Here is a 14,153-nt window from a genome sequence, read left to right as displayed (position 1 = left end):
AATCCTCTCCATTCCGAGCTAAATGCTCGGACAGTAACGAACGAAGATCTCAACATACAAAAAGCGAGGTAAAATATCTTCTTCTCTTACGATTAGAACACAATACTGACTTAAGCATTAGAGTGCCTTTGCAGGTACACTCCTCCCATCTTCATTGCTCACACCTCATACCCCGTCAAAAAAAAAAAAATCGGATTAGCAAGACCAACAATTCAGTATCAAATTAAAGGCGACAACTCGACAATCGTTCGTCACAAGAGCCGACTTGTTTCCCGAACACACAGGCAACAACAGATACCAAGAATAATTTCTTTTGTCTTCATCTATCTTCTTCTTTGTGCCTTTTATTCCTTCTCACTTTTTTTATATTTAATATGCAAATTTTTACTGTTTAAAAGTTTAAATTTTGAATTCAAAGATGATTTCATTTCTATATATTTCTTTCCATTATCCTCAAACTTTATTTTTTTTCCTCTCTTGCATTTTCCCCTAAGCTGCACAAGCGCTTCTTCAACATGGTGGCATATCTCGGAATCAAGAACGCAGGGCCGAAGAACACGAACGCGATACACTTACCCTTCGTTTGAATTCTTAATGCACCCATTAAATCCAATGAAATACATGTAATGAAGCTCTTCCAATTTTGATTCCATATTTGGAGGTGATAAAGCCTAACCCTTCAAAAAGTTTAAGCCCTTTAACAAATTCGCTAGTTCACTTGCGATATCTCGGATCTTAGTTATTTTTTAGTTCCTCTACTTTTTTGTGTTTCAACTTTTAACTACACTTGATGTTGTTTGCATAGGAAGATAGCAACAAAAGCGGATTCGATTGACAATGACGTTTATGGAGGCGACATGCACACCACGACGATGATGGTAATCTTCATTTATCATCTAATGAAATTGCATTATGGAAAATGACATTTGCCTCATTTGCTTGGATATCTTCCACCAAAGAAAAATTTCTCATAAATCATCCCTTCGTTACATTTTTCTGTCACGACCCGGCCCACAACCTAGCCTAGATCCAAGAAAGCTGGATATCCAAACGCAAACCCGACCCAGCATTCAACAGAAGACTTCCCTCTCCTGCTCTCCATGTTGCAAAGTGCAAACATGAGCTCGACCAAACCCTAAATCACTTTCTCATTCACCACTCACATTATCTACTCTCATCACTCATCACTTTTGTATTCTTCTTCTCCCACACACTCAAGACTCACACAGCGTCCACCATTCACAATTCTTCAATCTCCTGCCGTCCGCGATTAACTGCGGCTGGAACTCCGCCGTCCTCATTTCACCGCGCCTCGAGCTCCGCCGTGCACGATTCACTGCGCCTCAAGCTCCGTTGTCTCTCCGTCTTGAGGATCACCGCCTTCGTCTGACCAGCGTCGCAGCCGACCCGCCGTCCTGTTCTCCGAGCTCTGTGGTTTCGCCGTCCTCTTCTCTAGCCCTCCCCTTCGTGGTACCATTTTCTGCTTCTGTATTTTTTTTTTTTTTTGTCCCTGTAAACCCTGATAATAGTTCTTCAGAGAGTGCTGAGATTTGCATAGAAGGAAAAGAAGAAGAAAAAAACAAAAACAAAAACCAAAAGTTAGTTTTCCATAGGAAAGGAATCCTTGCCATTTCATCTTCTGTTTCCTTCTTCCTTGAATATTGCAGTTGTTAAGACAGTATAATAATTATTAGATTAATGACACCATCAGAATTTAAAAATCTGGTTTAAAGAAAAATTTTCTGCTCTAAGGGAAGGGGAAAAGGAAAATTGTGAATGCAATGGAAAAAAAAAAGTAACTATATATTAATAGATTTGATAATTTATGTCCAGATCAACGCTGCAAAACCTATCACAGGAAAAATGGCAAATGAAGAAGTGAAGCATCTCGAAGACTGCTCTGTTTCCAAGTAATTAAGCCCCATCTCATCTTTTCTGTTATGTGACCTTTCTCTTTGTTTTTGATACAATGATCACATTTTGTGTTTTTTCATGTTTTCAATATTTAGAGAAACCTCTCTTGACAGATATCTGGTGTGTGTGAGAAAGTTGTACTCAGATTTCATAGTCTACTAATGGGTCGATTAGAGGGACTGTTATTGGAAATGACATTAGTAACCCATTTGTTTATTACCTTGGTGATGAAAATGGCAAAAACTTTTTATGTTTCTTGTCCCTAACTCCCTATTACTCCCACTCTTGTGACATAAGGAATAAACTTTTCTGGTCCACCAAGGATAACTAGCAACGCAATAAGTAATGAAATGTTGACAATTCTTCAAGAAACTAATGCTTAGGAACACTAAGAGAGTAAGAGTATAGGGTAGACTGAAGCTTCAGTTAGAGTTGTATGTTGGAGTGGCATTCACATAAAATTCTAAAGGTGATGGAGTGGGTTTCTACACGTTGTATAGGGTTAAGGTGTTCAAAAAATTTCCATGATATTACTATGTCATTTAGTAGGGGGTTTTAAATATCATTAGGCATGAAATTTTATTACTTGTTATGCCATTTAGATTTAAATGCTTTTATTCATAGTTTACAGTGAGACACTTCGGTACCATTTGATTCATGTAACCAACTTTGTTTAGCATGAAAAGACTTTGATTTTGTTGTTTATGATTACACCATACTATCAAATTGATGCATAGAACTTGCCAATGCAGTGTTAAAAATATGAATAGCTATATTTTCTGATGAAGTTAGTGTTGAATTGAAATCACGATGCTCATTGTCATGTTCACTCTATTTCTGTGGATTTGCATCAATCCGCTGAAACAACTACTTAGAGGAATACTTTTGGGGCCATTGATGATTCTTCACTGCTGCAATGGCACTTTTGTCCCCTTGGTTACTCCCTAACTGATTCCAATCTCCTTTCTATATATCTCTTGCTTTGTAGTTGTTAGGTGATTCCATGAGCAACCATGAATTGTAGTGAGGCTGGTACCTTGGTGCATCTTCTAAATGGTTTTAGTCTCGCTGTTCCCTAGTATAGAAAGATTATCAATAATATTCCTCTTTTTGGCAAAGTTTCTTTTGTCCACTCGTTACTGTTTAATTTTCTAGCTTTTCTACATGCGTCTTTCGAAAATATTCATTCAAAAATGTTACTGAAATGGAATGTTTTAAGTGCATTGGGCACTTGGGTATTCTCAGTGGCAGGAGCTCTGCTGGCGATTCCGGTGGGGATAAAGCGCAAATCTCTGGCACCCCTTGTATTCTTTGGCACTACTGGTACTATGCTGGATATTATTATGGGAATTAGTGCTTGCGAAAGGGAACATGCGGAGCGCCAAATGAAGTTGCTAGATGCTCAAAGAGCTGCAACCGACACTTCTTTGGTGGAGGCAAAGACGGATTCATAGTCAGTATATATCTTTCTAAGTTGTCAAATTTGTTTGGTTTATTGTAACAAACCAAATGCACTTCTCTGGTGGTCCATGGTCAAATGTTCTAATTGATGCTTTTGGAATTTTACCTTTTAAGATATGTAAATTAAAGCAGGTTAATAAGAAAGCATTCCTTTGCCCATTTATAAATTGCATAAATGTTTGGTTTTCTTTTACCATTATTAGATAATGGTAATGGAAAAACGACCTTATTGGATTCTTTGTAAACTCAGTGAGGCGAACGTTTAAGTATACTTTTATTTTATTAAGGGTCATCTTTTTAGACTTAATGACGATTTGAGTTCATCGATATGAGTTGGTTCCAGTTGCATAATATAATTCCAAACCCATCATCCTTATTTAAGTTGAGAGCAACAAGGATTTCAAATTTGAGAATAATTGAACCATAACTATACCGTCACATCCAGAATACTGTATCTTAATATTCAAAGACATTACATTGCGAAGAAGGGAGCCATTGCAGAGATGAATCTTGCTCTCCAAGAGTTTTTGTGCTTTTTGTTGTACAAGAGAAGAGGAAATAGATCCCCGTATACTATTTTCACCAAACTTTTTAAATTATGCATAGTTTCTAATAATTTATTTTAGATAAATCGCATAGCATGAGAAAATAGTGACAAATTATATATGAAAATTCAACATGAAAGAATCCACATTCTGAAATAAGTACATTATTAATTAACTATGTAAGTAAAGCATCCAAACTTAATCTTAAAATGGTGATTGCTATAGTGTTTATAATTGTTTGTCTAACTTACCAAAAAGTTTAAAAATTAATATTTAAATTTAAAAGTATAAAAGTAAATAATGATTAAATATTTAAAATTTATAAAAAGTAAGTTAGACAAAAGTTAAGTATCAAATTAAAGGCATCATAGAATTTGCCTTCTAAAATATACTGAAGGTAAATCAATGATATTCTATATGCAACTCTGCCTAAGAAATGTAGTTAAAAAAGTATTACAATAATTTTGCAAGTACCCTTAATTATACGCAATTAGCTAATTAAAATTGGAATAATACCAACCTTTTAGACTGAAAGACGTATCATAGGTAATTTTAAAAGCAGGATCCTAAAAATGAGCTAAATCCATAAGGCGAGACTTAATATATATGATGAAGAATTCCTGAATATGTATCAAACGTGCATAAAATTGTAGTGATTTATCAATCACATGTTTCAAGTTTTAATGTTTTATTGATAGTAGATAAATTTCTGGCATGATTATAGGCAGAACTAGATGTGAATACAGAGGTGTGACCGAATCCGAACATGTCAAAATTCATACTTGTAATTTTACTATTCTTATCTTTCATTTAATTATAATTTATATTTTAAAATGATGTGAAAAATACAAGTCTTTATTAGTATTTAAAATCTATTTGCAAGCTCTTGAAAAATATTAGTACAAATCTATTTATGATTTATTTAATCTAACATATGTTTGTTGAATTTATCATTACTTTTATATACCCAATCTATCTCCTCTTAAATATTTTATATTTTTTTTTTGGTGAATAAATATGATACGTATTTAAGAGAGTATTTTCATTATTTTAGAGCCAGAAGGCAGAATTGCAATCTTGTCATATTCAAGAATTTGATTACTAAAAAAAATTATATTATACTGACTTAAATGAGTAACGAAATTAATTATTTGTGTATGTGATAGCACATGATTAAATGTCAATACAAAATTATATAAATTAAATTCTTTCACTTTTTAGAAGTTTTTTTCCACAATCACATATTTATTAACAAATTATATGATTTTTTTTAGATATCCAAGTTATTTTTATATAATAAAAACGATATGCTTCAAAAAAAATGTTTTTGTGTAAATAATTGTATTAAAAAAAATTATTATATTAAACTAATTCTCAATAGACACAAGAAAAAAACTTATACTCAATAAAAGTGATTGTTTAAGAATGTTACAATATAATTTTTATTTAAAAAAAAATTACTAAATTGTAAATATTATTTTTATTCTCGATATCAATATACAATTACCACGTCAACATCTTAATTAACAGTGTTAATACTTAAGAGTATAATTGAAATATATTAAAACATTATGGACAAAATTAAACATATTAAATATTAAAATTATTTTTAAAATTTTTTAAAAATATTAAAAACAAAAAATATACTTTATCATAATATAAAAAAATAACACATATACACTGACAAAACTTTTTGTGGACAATGGGGCCATAATTCCCGAAACATTTTGTAAAATATTTAGTAGTAATACCATAGATAACATAGCAAGCTCATTTGACTAAAGTATTATGTAACAATTTAAGTGTACATGTTAACTCTTCACACATTCATTCAATACTTATTTTAATTCAACATGATGGACTATTGGACTACCTGAAAAAGATCATCATCATCATAATCATTACAATAATTGATTTAATAATCATTATTAAAAATTTTAAATCACTTAAAATTTGAAAAGTTCCCTTTTAAGATATTTTATAATATTTATCTTTAGAATAAAAAAAAAAGATAAATTGATTTTTAATTTTTTGTCCGCGAACAATCAAGTTCCTGAGAATTTAAAGATACATTTAAGTTCCTAACCTCTTTAAAATTTGGACATATCGATTCTTAAATTTAATTTGTCCAATTTTAAAAACTCTCTCACGTGTGCATCTGTAATTCCGTATCAACCAAGATCAGTACAACGAGAGTCACGTTTGATTTTTCCGTTGAGTCGTACAAACCCAAGTGAACATAAAAAATCAATATGTCTAAGTTTTGAAAATGTTAGAAACTTAAATGTATTTTCAAATCCTCGAAAACTTAAATGTCTGCGAATCAAAAGGTCAAGGACCTATTTATCCTTTTCTTTTAAAATAATTTATTTATTGTCATGGTATTGACAAAATATTAAATAATTGTGGTATTTATAAATTTTGTTTTTATATAATATTATTATGTATTTTACTATTTTTTATATTAAAATTTTTGGCCCTCAAACGAATTTCTCAAGCTCCACCACTATATATACTCTAAACTCCATTCTCCTGTGCAAGGTGTCTTAAAAAGTCCATGTATGCACTATTATAACATAATAGTTTATGTTTATGCTTTCTTTCTTCCTTTGCAAGGCATGTCTCAGCTTTTATACTGCTATACTGGAACAGGGTGGAACGTTTTATTCAATAAAAGAAAATTTCATAGCAACTCGAAAATCAAATTCCTCGCTGTTTCCATTGCACCTAAAACTACATTTATTTAATTTTTTAAAAAGAAAAAAAAATTCAATACACGTGATAATGATGTCCTACTAAATTCGATCTCACTTCTGGAAAGGAAACTTGCAACAGAAATAATCAAATAATCAACATTAGAAATCAGCATCATCCATTGAGGAAATTAATTGGTACAATTGATAAAAGTTTTGAAGGCAATTACTCATGTATCATCCGGAAATTAGAGAATAAATTACATTTTTTATATTATCACATAAAAATCTATTTGTACACGTATTTAATATGTGAAATAAATATTCTATATATTTTATTTAAATATAAAAAACAATCATATTTGAATTAAATTTTAGATAATAACTTATTCTAGAGGATATTCATTGCGTACTTCATGAACTAAAAGATTATTTTATCAAAACTTTAAATATGTGTCGAATTAGTTAAACGTATAATTATTTCATATGTTTTTTTTTTGTTTCCCACGATATCCCCCACCCCAACCCGACAGGTCAAAAACTAATCCGTCGCGGATCTGAGCTCTATTTAAGGGTCTGCCGCTGGCCAATGGATTGCTGCATGCACAAGGCGGGATTTGAATCCCTGACACTCACTTAAACGGACGAGTGAGCTGACTACTCGACCAATCCAAGTTGGTTATAATTATTTCATATGTTAAAAGTGTACAAAACAGACCTATTATATAATAATAATAATACATGATAGAAAATTATGTTCTAGTTTTGAAAAGATACCGAAACAATTACCACGTTTAAAATACATGCAAAAAACGCAATTAAGAAAAATGAGAACTCATTTGATATATAAATTATAAAATACTTTAATAAATATTTACTAAATTTGGAGAAATGTCCTAACTTTAATAGATATAAAATTGCATCCACCAAAATTTTTCTTTGATAAAAAGAAATAAAAGAGGCATCCAATACAGAAAGCAGAAAATAAGTGTTTTATGCTTGTCTATCCCAATCAGGATCAGCATCAAAACATATATATTTGATAATGATAGATAACGTAGGAATCAAGTCCTACAAAATAGAAGAGCTATACTTGAAGAAACATGGTGCAAGACACACATCACATCTAGCACATCTAACTAAGGAACCCTATCAATTTTAGGTTCTAAAATGAAAGAGACAGTTATATTGTACTTTGCAATTGGAATAATAAAAAGATGGAGGGAAAAAGTTAAAGTTTGTAGGATCAAATGTGGCCGAGTCTGATTCTTGAAACAAAAGCTTACATTACCCACCTCTGCCACCCTTGTCTTTTAAGCTAAAACTCATACCAAATGGTAAACACTCTCTTCCACTGACACCAAAACCTCTTTTCTTCCCCAATCATTCTTCTGTGTTTTTTTACTCTTCATTCAGAAGTGTATTACTCAGTAGTATCTGAGTTCCTTCTACACTGGAACGGTGCCACCAAAAACAAAAATGGGTTCAGTCCAGACACCAATAGGGATGAGAAATTCTGCAATATTAGAAACTTCATGTGGATTCTTGTTGCAGGAACTGCAGGCAAGAGCCTCCTTCACACTCATTTCACACATTGAATGTCTTGACTCTTCTGTCACATTCCATTATTTATATTATTTTTCCTCGATTTTGAATGACTTTAGATAATATGGGACGAAGTCGGAGAAGACAAATTCGAAAGGGAGAAGGTTCTGCTGGATTTGGAGCAAGAGTGCCTCGAGGTCTATAGACGAAAAGTCGACAAAGCAAATATCTCCAGAGCACATCTGCACCAAGAATTGGCTGAGGCCGAGGCTGAATTTACACACCTTCTGTTGTCCCTTGGTGAAAGATCTCTACCTGGACGGGTACCTATTCCACTTAGCTTTCTCCAGTTAGTATACATAAACAATTAGAACTAGAAATCATAACAAGAAAATTAGACCATTTTCATATATCTTAAAGTAAAGTGAGCCAATTAGTACCCTTTTTTTTCACTTAATTCTTATGGGACTTACTAATCTAGAAACAGTTATGCTTCCAACTGTCTCATTATTCATAGTAGATACGAATTTGATAATTGTCATAAGACTATCATGCAAGAGCCCTTTTTTAAAAATTAAATTTTTATATAGAGGGCGCCCCGCCGGGGAGGGGGGGGGGGTTGTGGGTGTTTCAAAGATTGAGCATATATATAGTCTCTGATAGCATGTTATGTAGCAATTAAGTAGATACGCACAAATAGTTTTATGCCAGAGTGCATTGATTGTTAAATGTAACTAATGAGAAATGACAAATGTGTATGCTTCAACAAGACATGAACTATAACTGTAGACTCTTCATTGATGAGATTACTAACTGAACAGCCAGAAAAAAGGGCGGGAACACTAAAAGAGCAGCTAGATTCGATCACTCCAGCACTCCGAGAGATGCGTCTGAGGAAGGAAGAGAGGCTAAACCAGTTCCGAGCGGTGCAGGGGCAAATTCAAAAGATTTCTGCAGAAATTGCAGGTAATTCAGATAACGCAACATCAATCATTGTAGTAAACGAGAATGATCTTTCACTAAAAAGACTTGAGGAGTATCAGAACGAGTTGCAAAGGCTCTACAATGAGAAGGTACCTAGCACTAGCAGCAGTTATTTTCCTTCCCTGCCATTTAAGAAGTTAGTATTTTACAAACTAGACTTTTTCATCTTGCTTATTGCAATTACATTTGAAGAATGAAAGACTCCAGCAAGTGGAGAAATACATAGACGTAATATACAGCCTGTCCACAATCTTGGGAAAAGATTCCTCAGCGATCATCATGGAAGTTCACCCAAGCTTGAATGATTTGTGTGGAATAACAAAGAACATAAGTGACAAAATCCTGGATAAACTTGACACCACAGTAGAGTCCCTTTATGAAGAAAAGAAAACCCGACTTGACAAGGTGAAACTAATAGAACTGTTGCTGTATCTTTATTTTGGGCATATATGAAATATGTTAAATTTATCTCCATCCCAAGGAGTTATACCAGTCACTAATGAACTAAGAAAAGCCTTTAATCTCATCTTATAACAGTTACATAGTTATTTGAATTTATTTTGTAATTAGAAATGAGTGAAATGACTCTTGACTTGGGGTGGAAAATTATAAAACATTCAGTAAACATTGACTCTTAGTTGAGAAAATTTTGTATTTAGTCCAACCTGTTGAGATGCCAGCCAGTCTAAAACAAATATTATGTCTTAAAGCCTCAGGTATTGCATTTTTAACTTGAATGCTTTGCAGCTTCACCATTTAGGGAAAGAACTGTTGAATCTATGGAATCTCATGGATGCACCTTACAATGACCGACAACCTTTTTCACACGTAATCAATTTGTTATCAGTCTCATCTTCAGAAGTATCTGATCCAGGAAGTCTTACTCTAGAAATAGTGCAGCAGGTATGTATTTAAGTTTATCCCCAGAATATCAGAAACTCTCAGATATTTAAATGGTGGAAAATAAAAATGGAACTAAAAGAAGAATCTTTTTTTCATTATTCAAGACTGAAGCTGAAGTCAAGAGACTGGATCAACTAAAAGCAAGCAAGATGAAAGAGTTATTCCAGAAGAAACGGGAGGAACTGGAATTGATATGCAAGAAATCACATGTGGAGATACCTTCACAGACAGAGATGAAGAATATCATTAACCTTATAAACTCAGGTGACTGTAAGTCTGTAATTAATGAATGTGTGTTCCTTTGCAAACAAAATTAAGTGCCTATCTAAAAATTAAACAGTCCTAGAAAGTGACATAGATGTGAAAAAGGGGAGATTGACCATTCCAATCTCCTCATGAGTATGGATGAACAGATATCAAGAGCAAAAGAAGAGGCTGCTAGCAGGAAGGCTATAATGGAGAAGGTGGAGAAGTGGATGTTAGCACGTGATGAAGAACGCTGGCTAGAAGAATATAGCACGGTTAGAATTTTCATTTCAATCAATCTTCATAACTATGGCTAAGGAATAAATATCTCTATTATATGTTTCACAATCCAAGTGTATTATCAGGATGAGAATCGATACTCAGTCAGCAGAGGAGCTCACAAAAACTTGAGACGTGCTGAACGTGCCCGTATAATGGTCAGCAAAATGCCAGGTATATAGACAACAATAAGATTTGCACTAATTGGAAGCAAACTCAAATACTTACATAACATGGACGCTTTTTACAGCTTTGGTAGATTTGATAATTAAAATGGCCAGATCTTGGGAAGAAGAACGAAATAAAGTTTTCTTGTATGATCAGGTCAGATATCCTACATTCTAAAACACTATTCTTATACTAGAAAAGATGCATCTGAAAAGTATATATTACAGAGTCTAATTGTGTAATGGAATAGTGAGAAGCATTTTAAAATTCATAGAACATGTAGCATCCAAAGAAAGGCAAAACAAGTATTGCAAGAATATATATTGATGCATGTGTAAAAGTAGATTCGAATTTAGGACCTAATCTTAGAAGAAAGGTTGGCCAATGTTAAATGCGTGACACTTAAGCATAGTATTAGAAACATCTGGGCAGAGGATAGGCACAATTGTGAGTCCTCTAGATATTTGAGAAAAATGTGAAGTTGCAAAATGTGTTTACAGTTAATCAAGTAATGGCATAACCGTCTATAGATAAATTTTCAAGAAACACCCAACAGAGTAACAAAAAGCACACCAGCAGCACACAAAATGATAACAAAAAACTTAAAGAATTGCAAGAAACAAATCATATTATACAGTTCTAGCTTCAGTTATGTTGACCAATGATTTGAGCATTCTTACACTGGCACAGTTTACTTTCTCATTGCCATGCTTTTTCTAGTATGGTTCCATTCGTTTTTACGTTGATCATAGCTGGCAAAATAATATCTGTGTAGGTACCTCTAATGGAAATGTTGGAAGAGTATAACATGCTAAGAAGAGAAAAAGAGGAGGAAAAGAAAAGACAGCAGGTTGGTATCATACACCGGTTTTAAACAGATACTAATTTCTATATCACCTTATGTTGTTCAAGAAATAACTATGCCATATTCATCAAATTCTTGGCTCCTCTAATATTTTTTGGGTCTTAGCCATGGGAAAAGAAGAAGGTCCAGAGTCAAGTAGCAGTTGAGCGAGATAATATGTATGCATCAAGACCAAGCACCAGCAGTAGACGAATTCCAAATAAAAGCTGTAATGGAGGTCTAGACAGTCCGATGCCAGTGAACAGAAGGCTTCCCATCAGTATCCATCAATTCGGATCAAACAGCATAAATTCAGGAAATCAAGCTATATCCTTCATTAATGATGGAAGGAAGATGCAAAGAAGAAAGATGTTTGGTGAATCTGGCATTCCTCCTCATTCAAGAGACGAGGCATCTTCTGTGATATCAACACATTCTGGACCATTTTCTCCTTAAATTTTCTTTATTTGAAACATAATTTGAGTGAAAAGCACCTGTAGAAAGCATGGTTTGCAATAAAACTGTTACCAACCTGCAAAAGAATAAATATGAACTCATCATGTATAGGATTTTTTTTTTTTTTTTTTTTTTTGTATTTATCTCTTTGCACTTGAGTTTCCTAAATGAGTGAGACCTTGTTAGTTGTATACCTGTATACAGATTAAATTCTTCGTCCATTGCTTTGTTTGTAACTTTGCTTCCAGTGTGCTAAGCTGCTGCTAGGTCCCCAACAAAAAGTGAAATCATTTTTCAGGTTTGCAGATCCAAGTGGAAGACTTGAATTGGATATTGACAAGAAAACCATATACAGCAGTTGATTATAAGCTGTTCTAAAAAACCGAAGCTGATACAAACACACAATTTACAGTTTGAATAGAAATAACAACTTGACATTGTAAATGCATGATAATCATAAAAAACAGTTTCGCGGATCCTAATGATGACGTGTAAACCAAAGAGCAAAGTTACTAGTTCATTGAAAGAAAACAAATCGTCAAAAAGAAGAAAATCAAGTAAGCCCTACATGGATAAAGATATAGGCAATACAGAAAGAAAGGAATTACCCTTAATCAGCTTGAAAATTAGAATCACATGTCGCTATCGATGTACAAAAAAGCTATTGCAGAGAAATCAAAGACCTGGCTGCAATCTTTAATTAATCTCTATTTTTAAATTTTTTCCTTTTTTCCAAATAGTATAACTATAAACAAACTCAACCTAACACTCATCTACGTGAACTGCCGCTTCAGCTTCGGCAGCAACTTCAGCTCCGGCGTCAGCTTCAGCTCCAGTAGCTTGGGCCTCAGAATCAGCTTCGGGAGCAGCTTTAGCTTCAGCATCAGCTTCCGCAGAAGGCTCGGCTTCAGGATCTTCCACAGGAGCAGCTTGGGCTTCAGAATCAGCTTCGGGAGCATCTTTAGCTTCAGCATCAGCTTCCGCAGGAGCTTCGGCTTCAGGATCTGCCGCGGGAGCAACTTGGACTTCAGGCTTCCGGAAGAACTGATCGATGCGACGCGTGCCGGCAGGTGCGGGCTTATCAGCTTTTCTCCGGTCGGCGATGGTGGAAGGAGGGAGATTTTTGGGCTCAGAAGGCAGAGGGAGCGAGTCGAGGAGGAAATCGCTGCTAGGTTGGTGCCTCTTGACGGCGACCCGAAGGTGGTCAAGGGTAACCGTTTTGCGCTTCTTCTCGATGGCCACGCGCGCCGATTTCTGAGCCAGGAAGTGAAGAAACAACTCGGTGGAGCGCGACACCAGGAACAGCGCTTCTCCGCTCACCCTATTCACATCCTTGTCTAGTCTCATTATTTTCTTCACCCGACTCGTCGGGAATTCGGGTCGGGATGACTCCTCGTTTTCTTGAATCTGAACTTCATCCTCCGCCATTTTCAGATACTCCACCCTACGACTGCGATTCTATTTTCACTTTCCCCCTCTTTCATTTTGTAAGGGTTTCGAATTGGCGGGAATGGAAAGTGGCTGTGGGGTATTATCGTAATTCGAGCTCCTTTTCTTCTTTCCCGACTGTGCTTTTAATTTATTTTTGTTAAATCTATTTGATCCGTTAACCTAAAACTGATTCATACCAATAATCTCGGAATCAGGATCAGCACATAACTCATTCACAAATCTTTCCTCAAAACTACTCAAGCCCCGAATATCGGGTCACCAGCAAAGATTCCATTCAAACCGATAACAAACAATACAGATAACTGCCTTCAGTAACTCCATTATATACGGGTGACTCACTTAGTTACAGGTAGACAATACATTCAGTTTTACTCTGAATTACCTCATAGTCTTACTTACTTGAGCGTTGGAGTCTCTTTGCAGGTGTTCAATGCCGCCTCCCCAGCAAGTATACAACGTTCCATCCTTCCGCTCCAAGAAAAGCTGGTCGGAATCACAGCAGGACGAACTATACCTCGGAGCGCTCAAATTCGCGCAAGAACATTTAGCGCCCACCGTGGGCCTCGACTTTTTTTTACCCCACAACTCTTGATCCCGTACATTTTCTACTCTTTTTTGCAGGTCACAGCGCATGGCGGACGAGCACAGTCATGCTCCCTCGAG

At 34.7% G+C, this 14,153-nt stretch overlaps 3 protein-coding genes across 3 annotated transcripts; 2 read left to right on the top strand and 1 right to left on the bottom strand.

Moving 5' to 3' along the window:
- Positions 1–1,057: 1,057 nt before the first annotated feature.
- Positions 1,058–3,534, top strand: LOC107623920 (uncharacterized). The gene is made up of 3 exons (XM_088506255.1): positions 1,058–1,470; positions 1,834–1,910; positions 3,134–3,534. The coding sequence occupies exons 2-3, from the start codon at positions 1,864–1,866 to the stop codon at positions 3,366–3,368; spliced, it is 282 nt and encodes a 93-aa protein (XP_088362381.1). The 5' UTR covers positions 1,058–1,470; positions 1,834–1,863; the 3' UTR covers positions 3,369–3,534.
- Positions 3,535–7,853: 4,319 nt separating this feature from the next.
- Positions 7,854–12,259, top strand: MAP65-8 (microtubule-associated protein 65-8). The gene is made up of 11 exons (XM_016326720.3): positions 7,854–8,176; positions 8,278–8,481; positions 8,980–9,231; positions 9,335–9,547; positions 9,890–10,045; positions 10,150–10,309; positions 10,415–10,566; positions 10,657–10,744; positions 10,821–10,894; positions 11,514–11,588; positions 11,709–12,259. Exons 1-11 carry the CDS (start codon positions 8,093–8,095, stop codon positions 12,036–12,038), a joined length of 1,788 nt encoding a protein of 595 aa, XP_016182206.2. The 5' UTR covers positions 7,854–8,092; the 3' UTR covers positions 12,039–12,259.
- Positions 12,260–12,512: 253 nt separating this feature from the next.
- Positions 12,513–13,585, bottom strand: NF-YC13 (nuclear factor Y, subunit C13). The gene has a single exon (XM_016323784.3). The coding sequence runs from the start codon at positions 13,464–13,466 to the stop codon at positions 12,801–12,803; it is 666 nt and encodes a 221-aa protein (XP_016179270.1). The 5' UTR covers positions 13,467–13,585; the 3' UTR covers positions 12,513–12,800.
- Between the last annotated feature and the right edge of the window lie 568 nt (positions 13,586–14,153).

The sequence above is a fragment of the Arachis ipaensis genome, chromosome B10, assembly GCF_059453495.1.
Source record: "Arachis ipaensis isolate K30076 ecotype BB chromosome B10, ASM5945349v1, whole genome shotgun sequence".
Classification (NCBI taxonomy): Eukaryota; Viridiplantae; Streptophyta; class Magnoliopsida; order Fabales; family Fabaceae; genus Arachis; species Arachis ipaensis.
Note: the sequence above shows the minus strand (reverse complement) of the source record. Positions and strands in the feature narration are given on the sequence as shown.

Bases quoted from the DNA above. Each gene is read 5' to 3' on its own strand.
- NF-YC13 (XM_016323784.3), bottom strand. From the start codon at position 13,466: ATGGCGGAGGATGAAGTTCAGATTCAAGAAAACGAGGAGTCATCCCGA.
- MAP65-8 (XM_016326720.3), top strand. From the start codon at position 8,093: ATGGGTTCAGTCCAGACACCAATAGGGATGAGAAATTCTGCAATATTA. The intron at 9,548-9,889 runs GTGAAACTAATA...AATGCTTTGCAG, and splicing joins AGAAAACCCGACTTGACAAG to CTTCACCATTTAGGGAAAGA. The intron at 10,046-10,149 runs GTATGTATTTAA...TCATTATTCAAG, and splicing joins CTCTAGAAATAGTGCAGCAG to ACTGAAGCTGAAGTCAAGAG.
- LOC107623920 (XM_088506255.1), top strand. From the start codon at position 1,864: ATGGCAAATGAAGAAGTGAAGCATCTCGAAGACTGCTCTGTTTCCAA. The intron at 1,911-3,133 runs GTAATTAAGCCC...GAATGTTTTAAG, and splicing joins GAAGACTGCTCTGTTTCCAA to TGCATTGGGCACTTGGGTAT.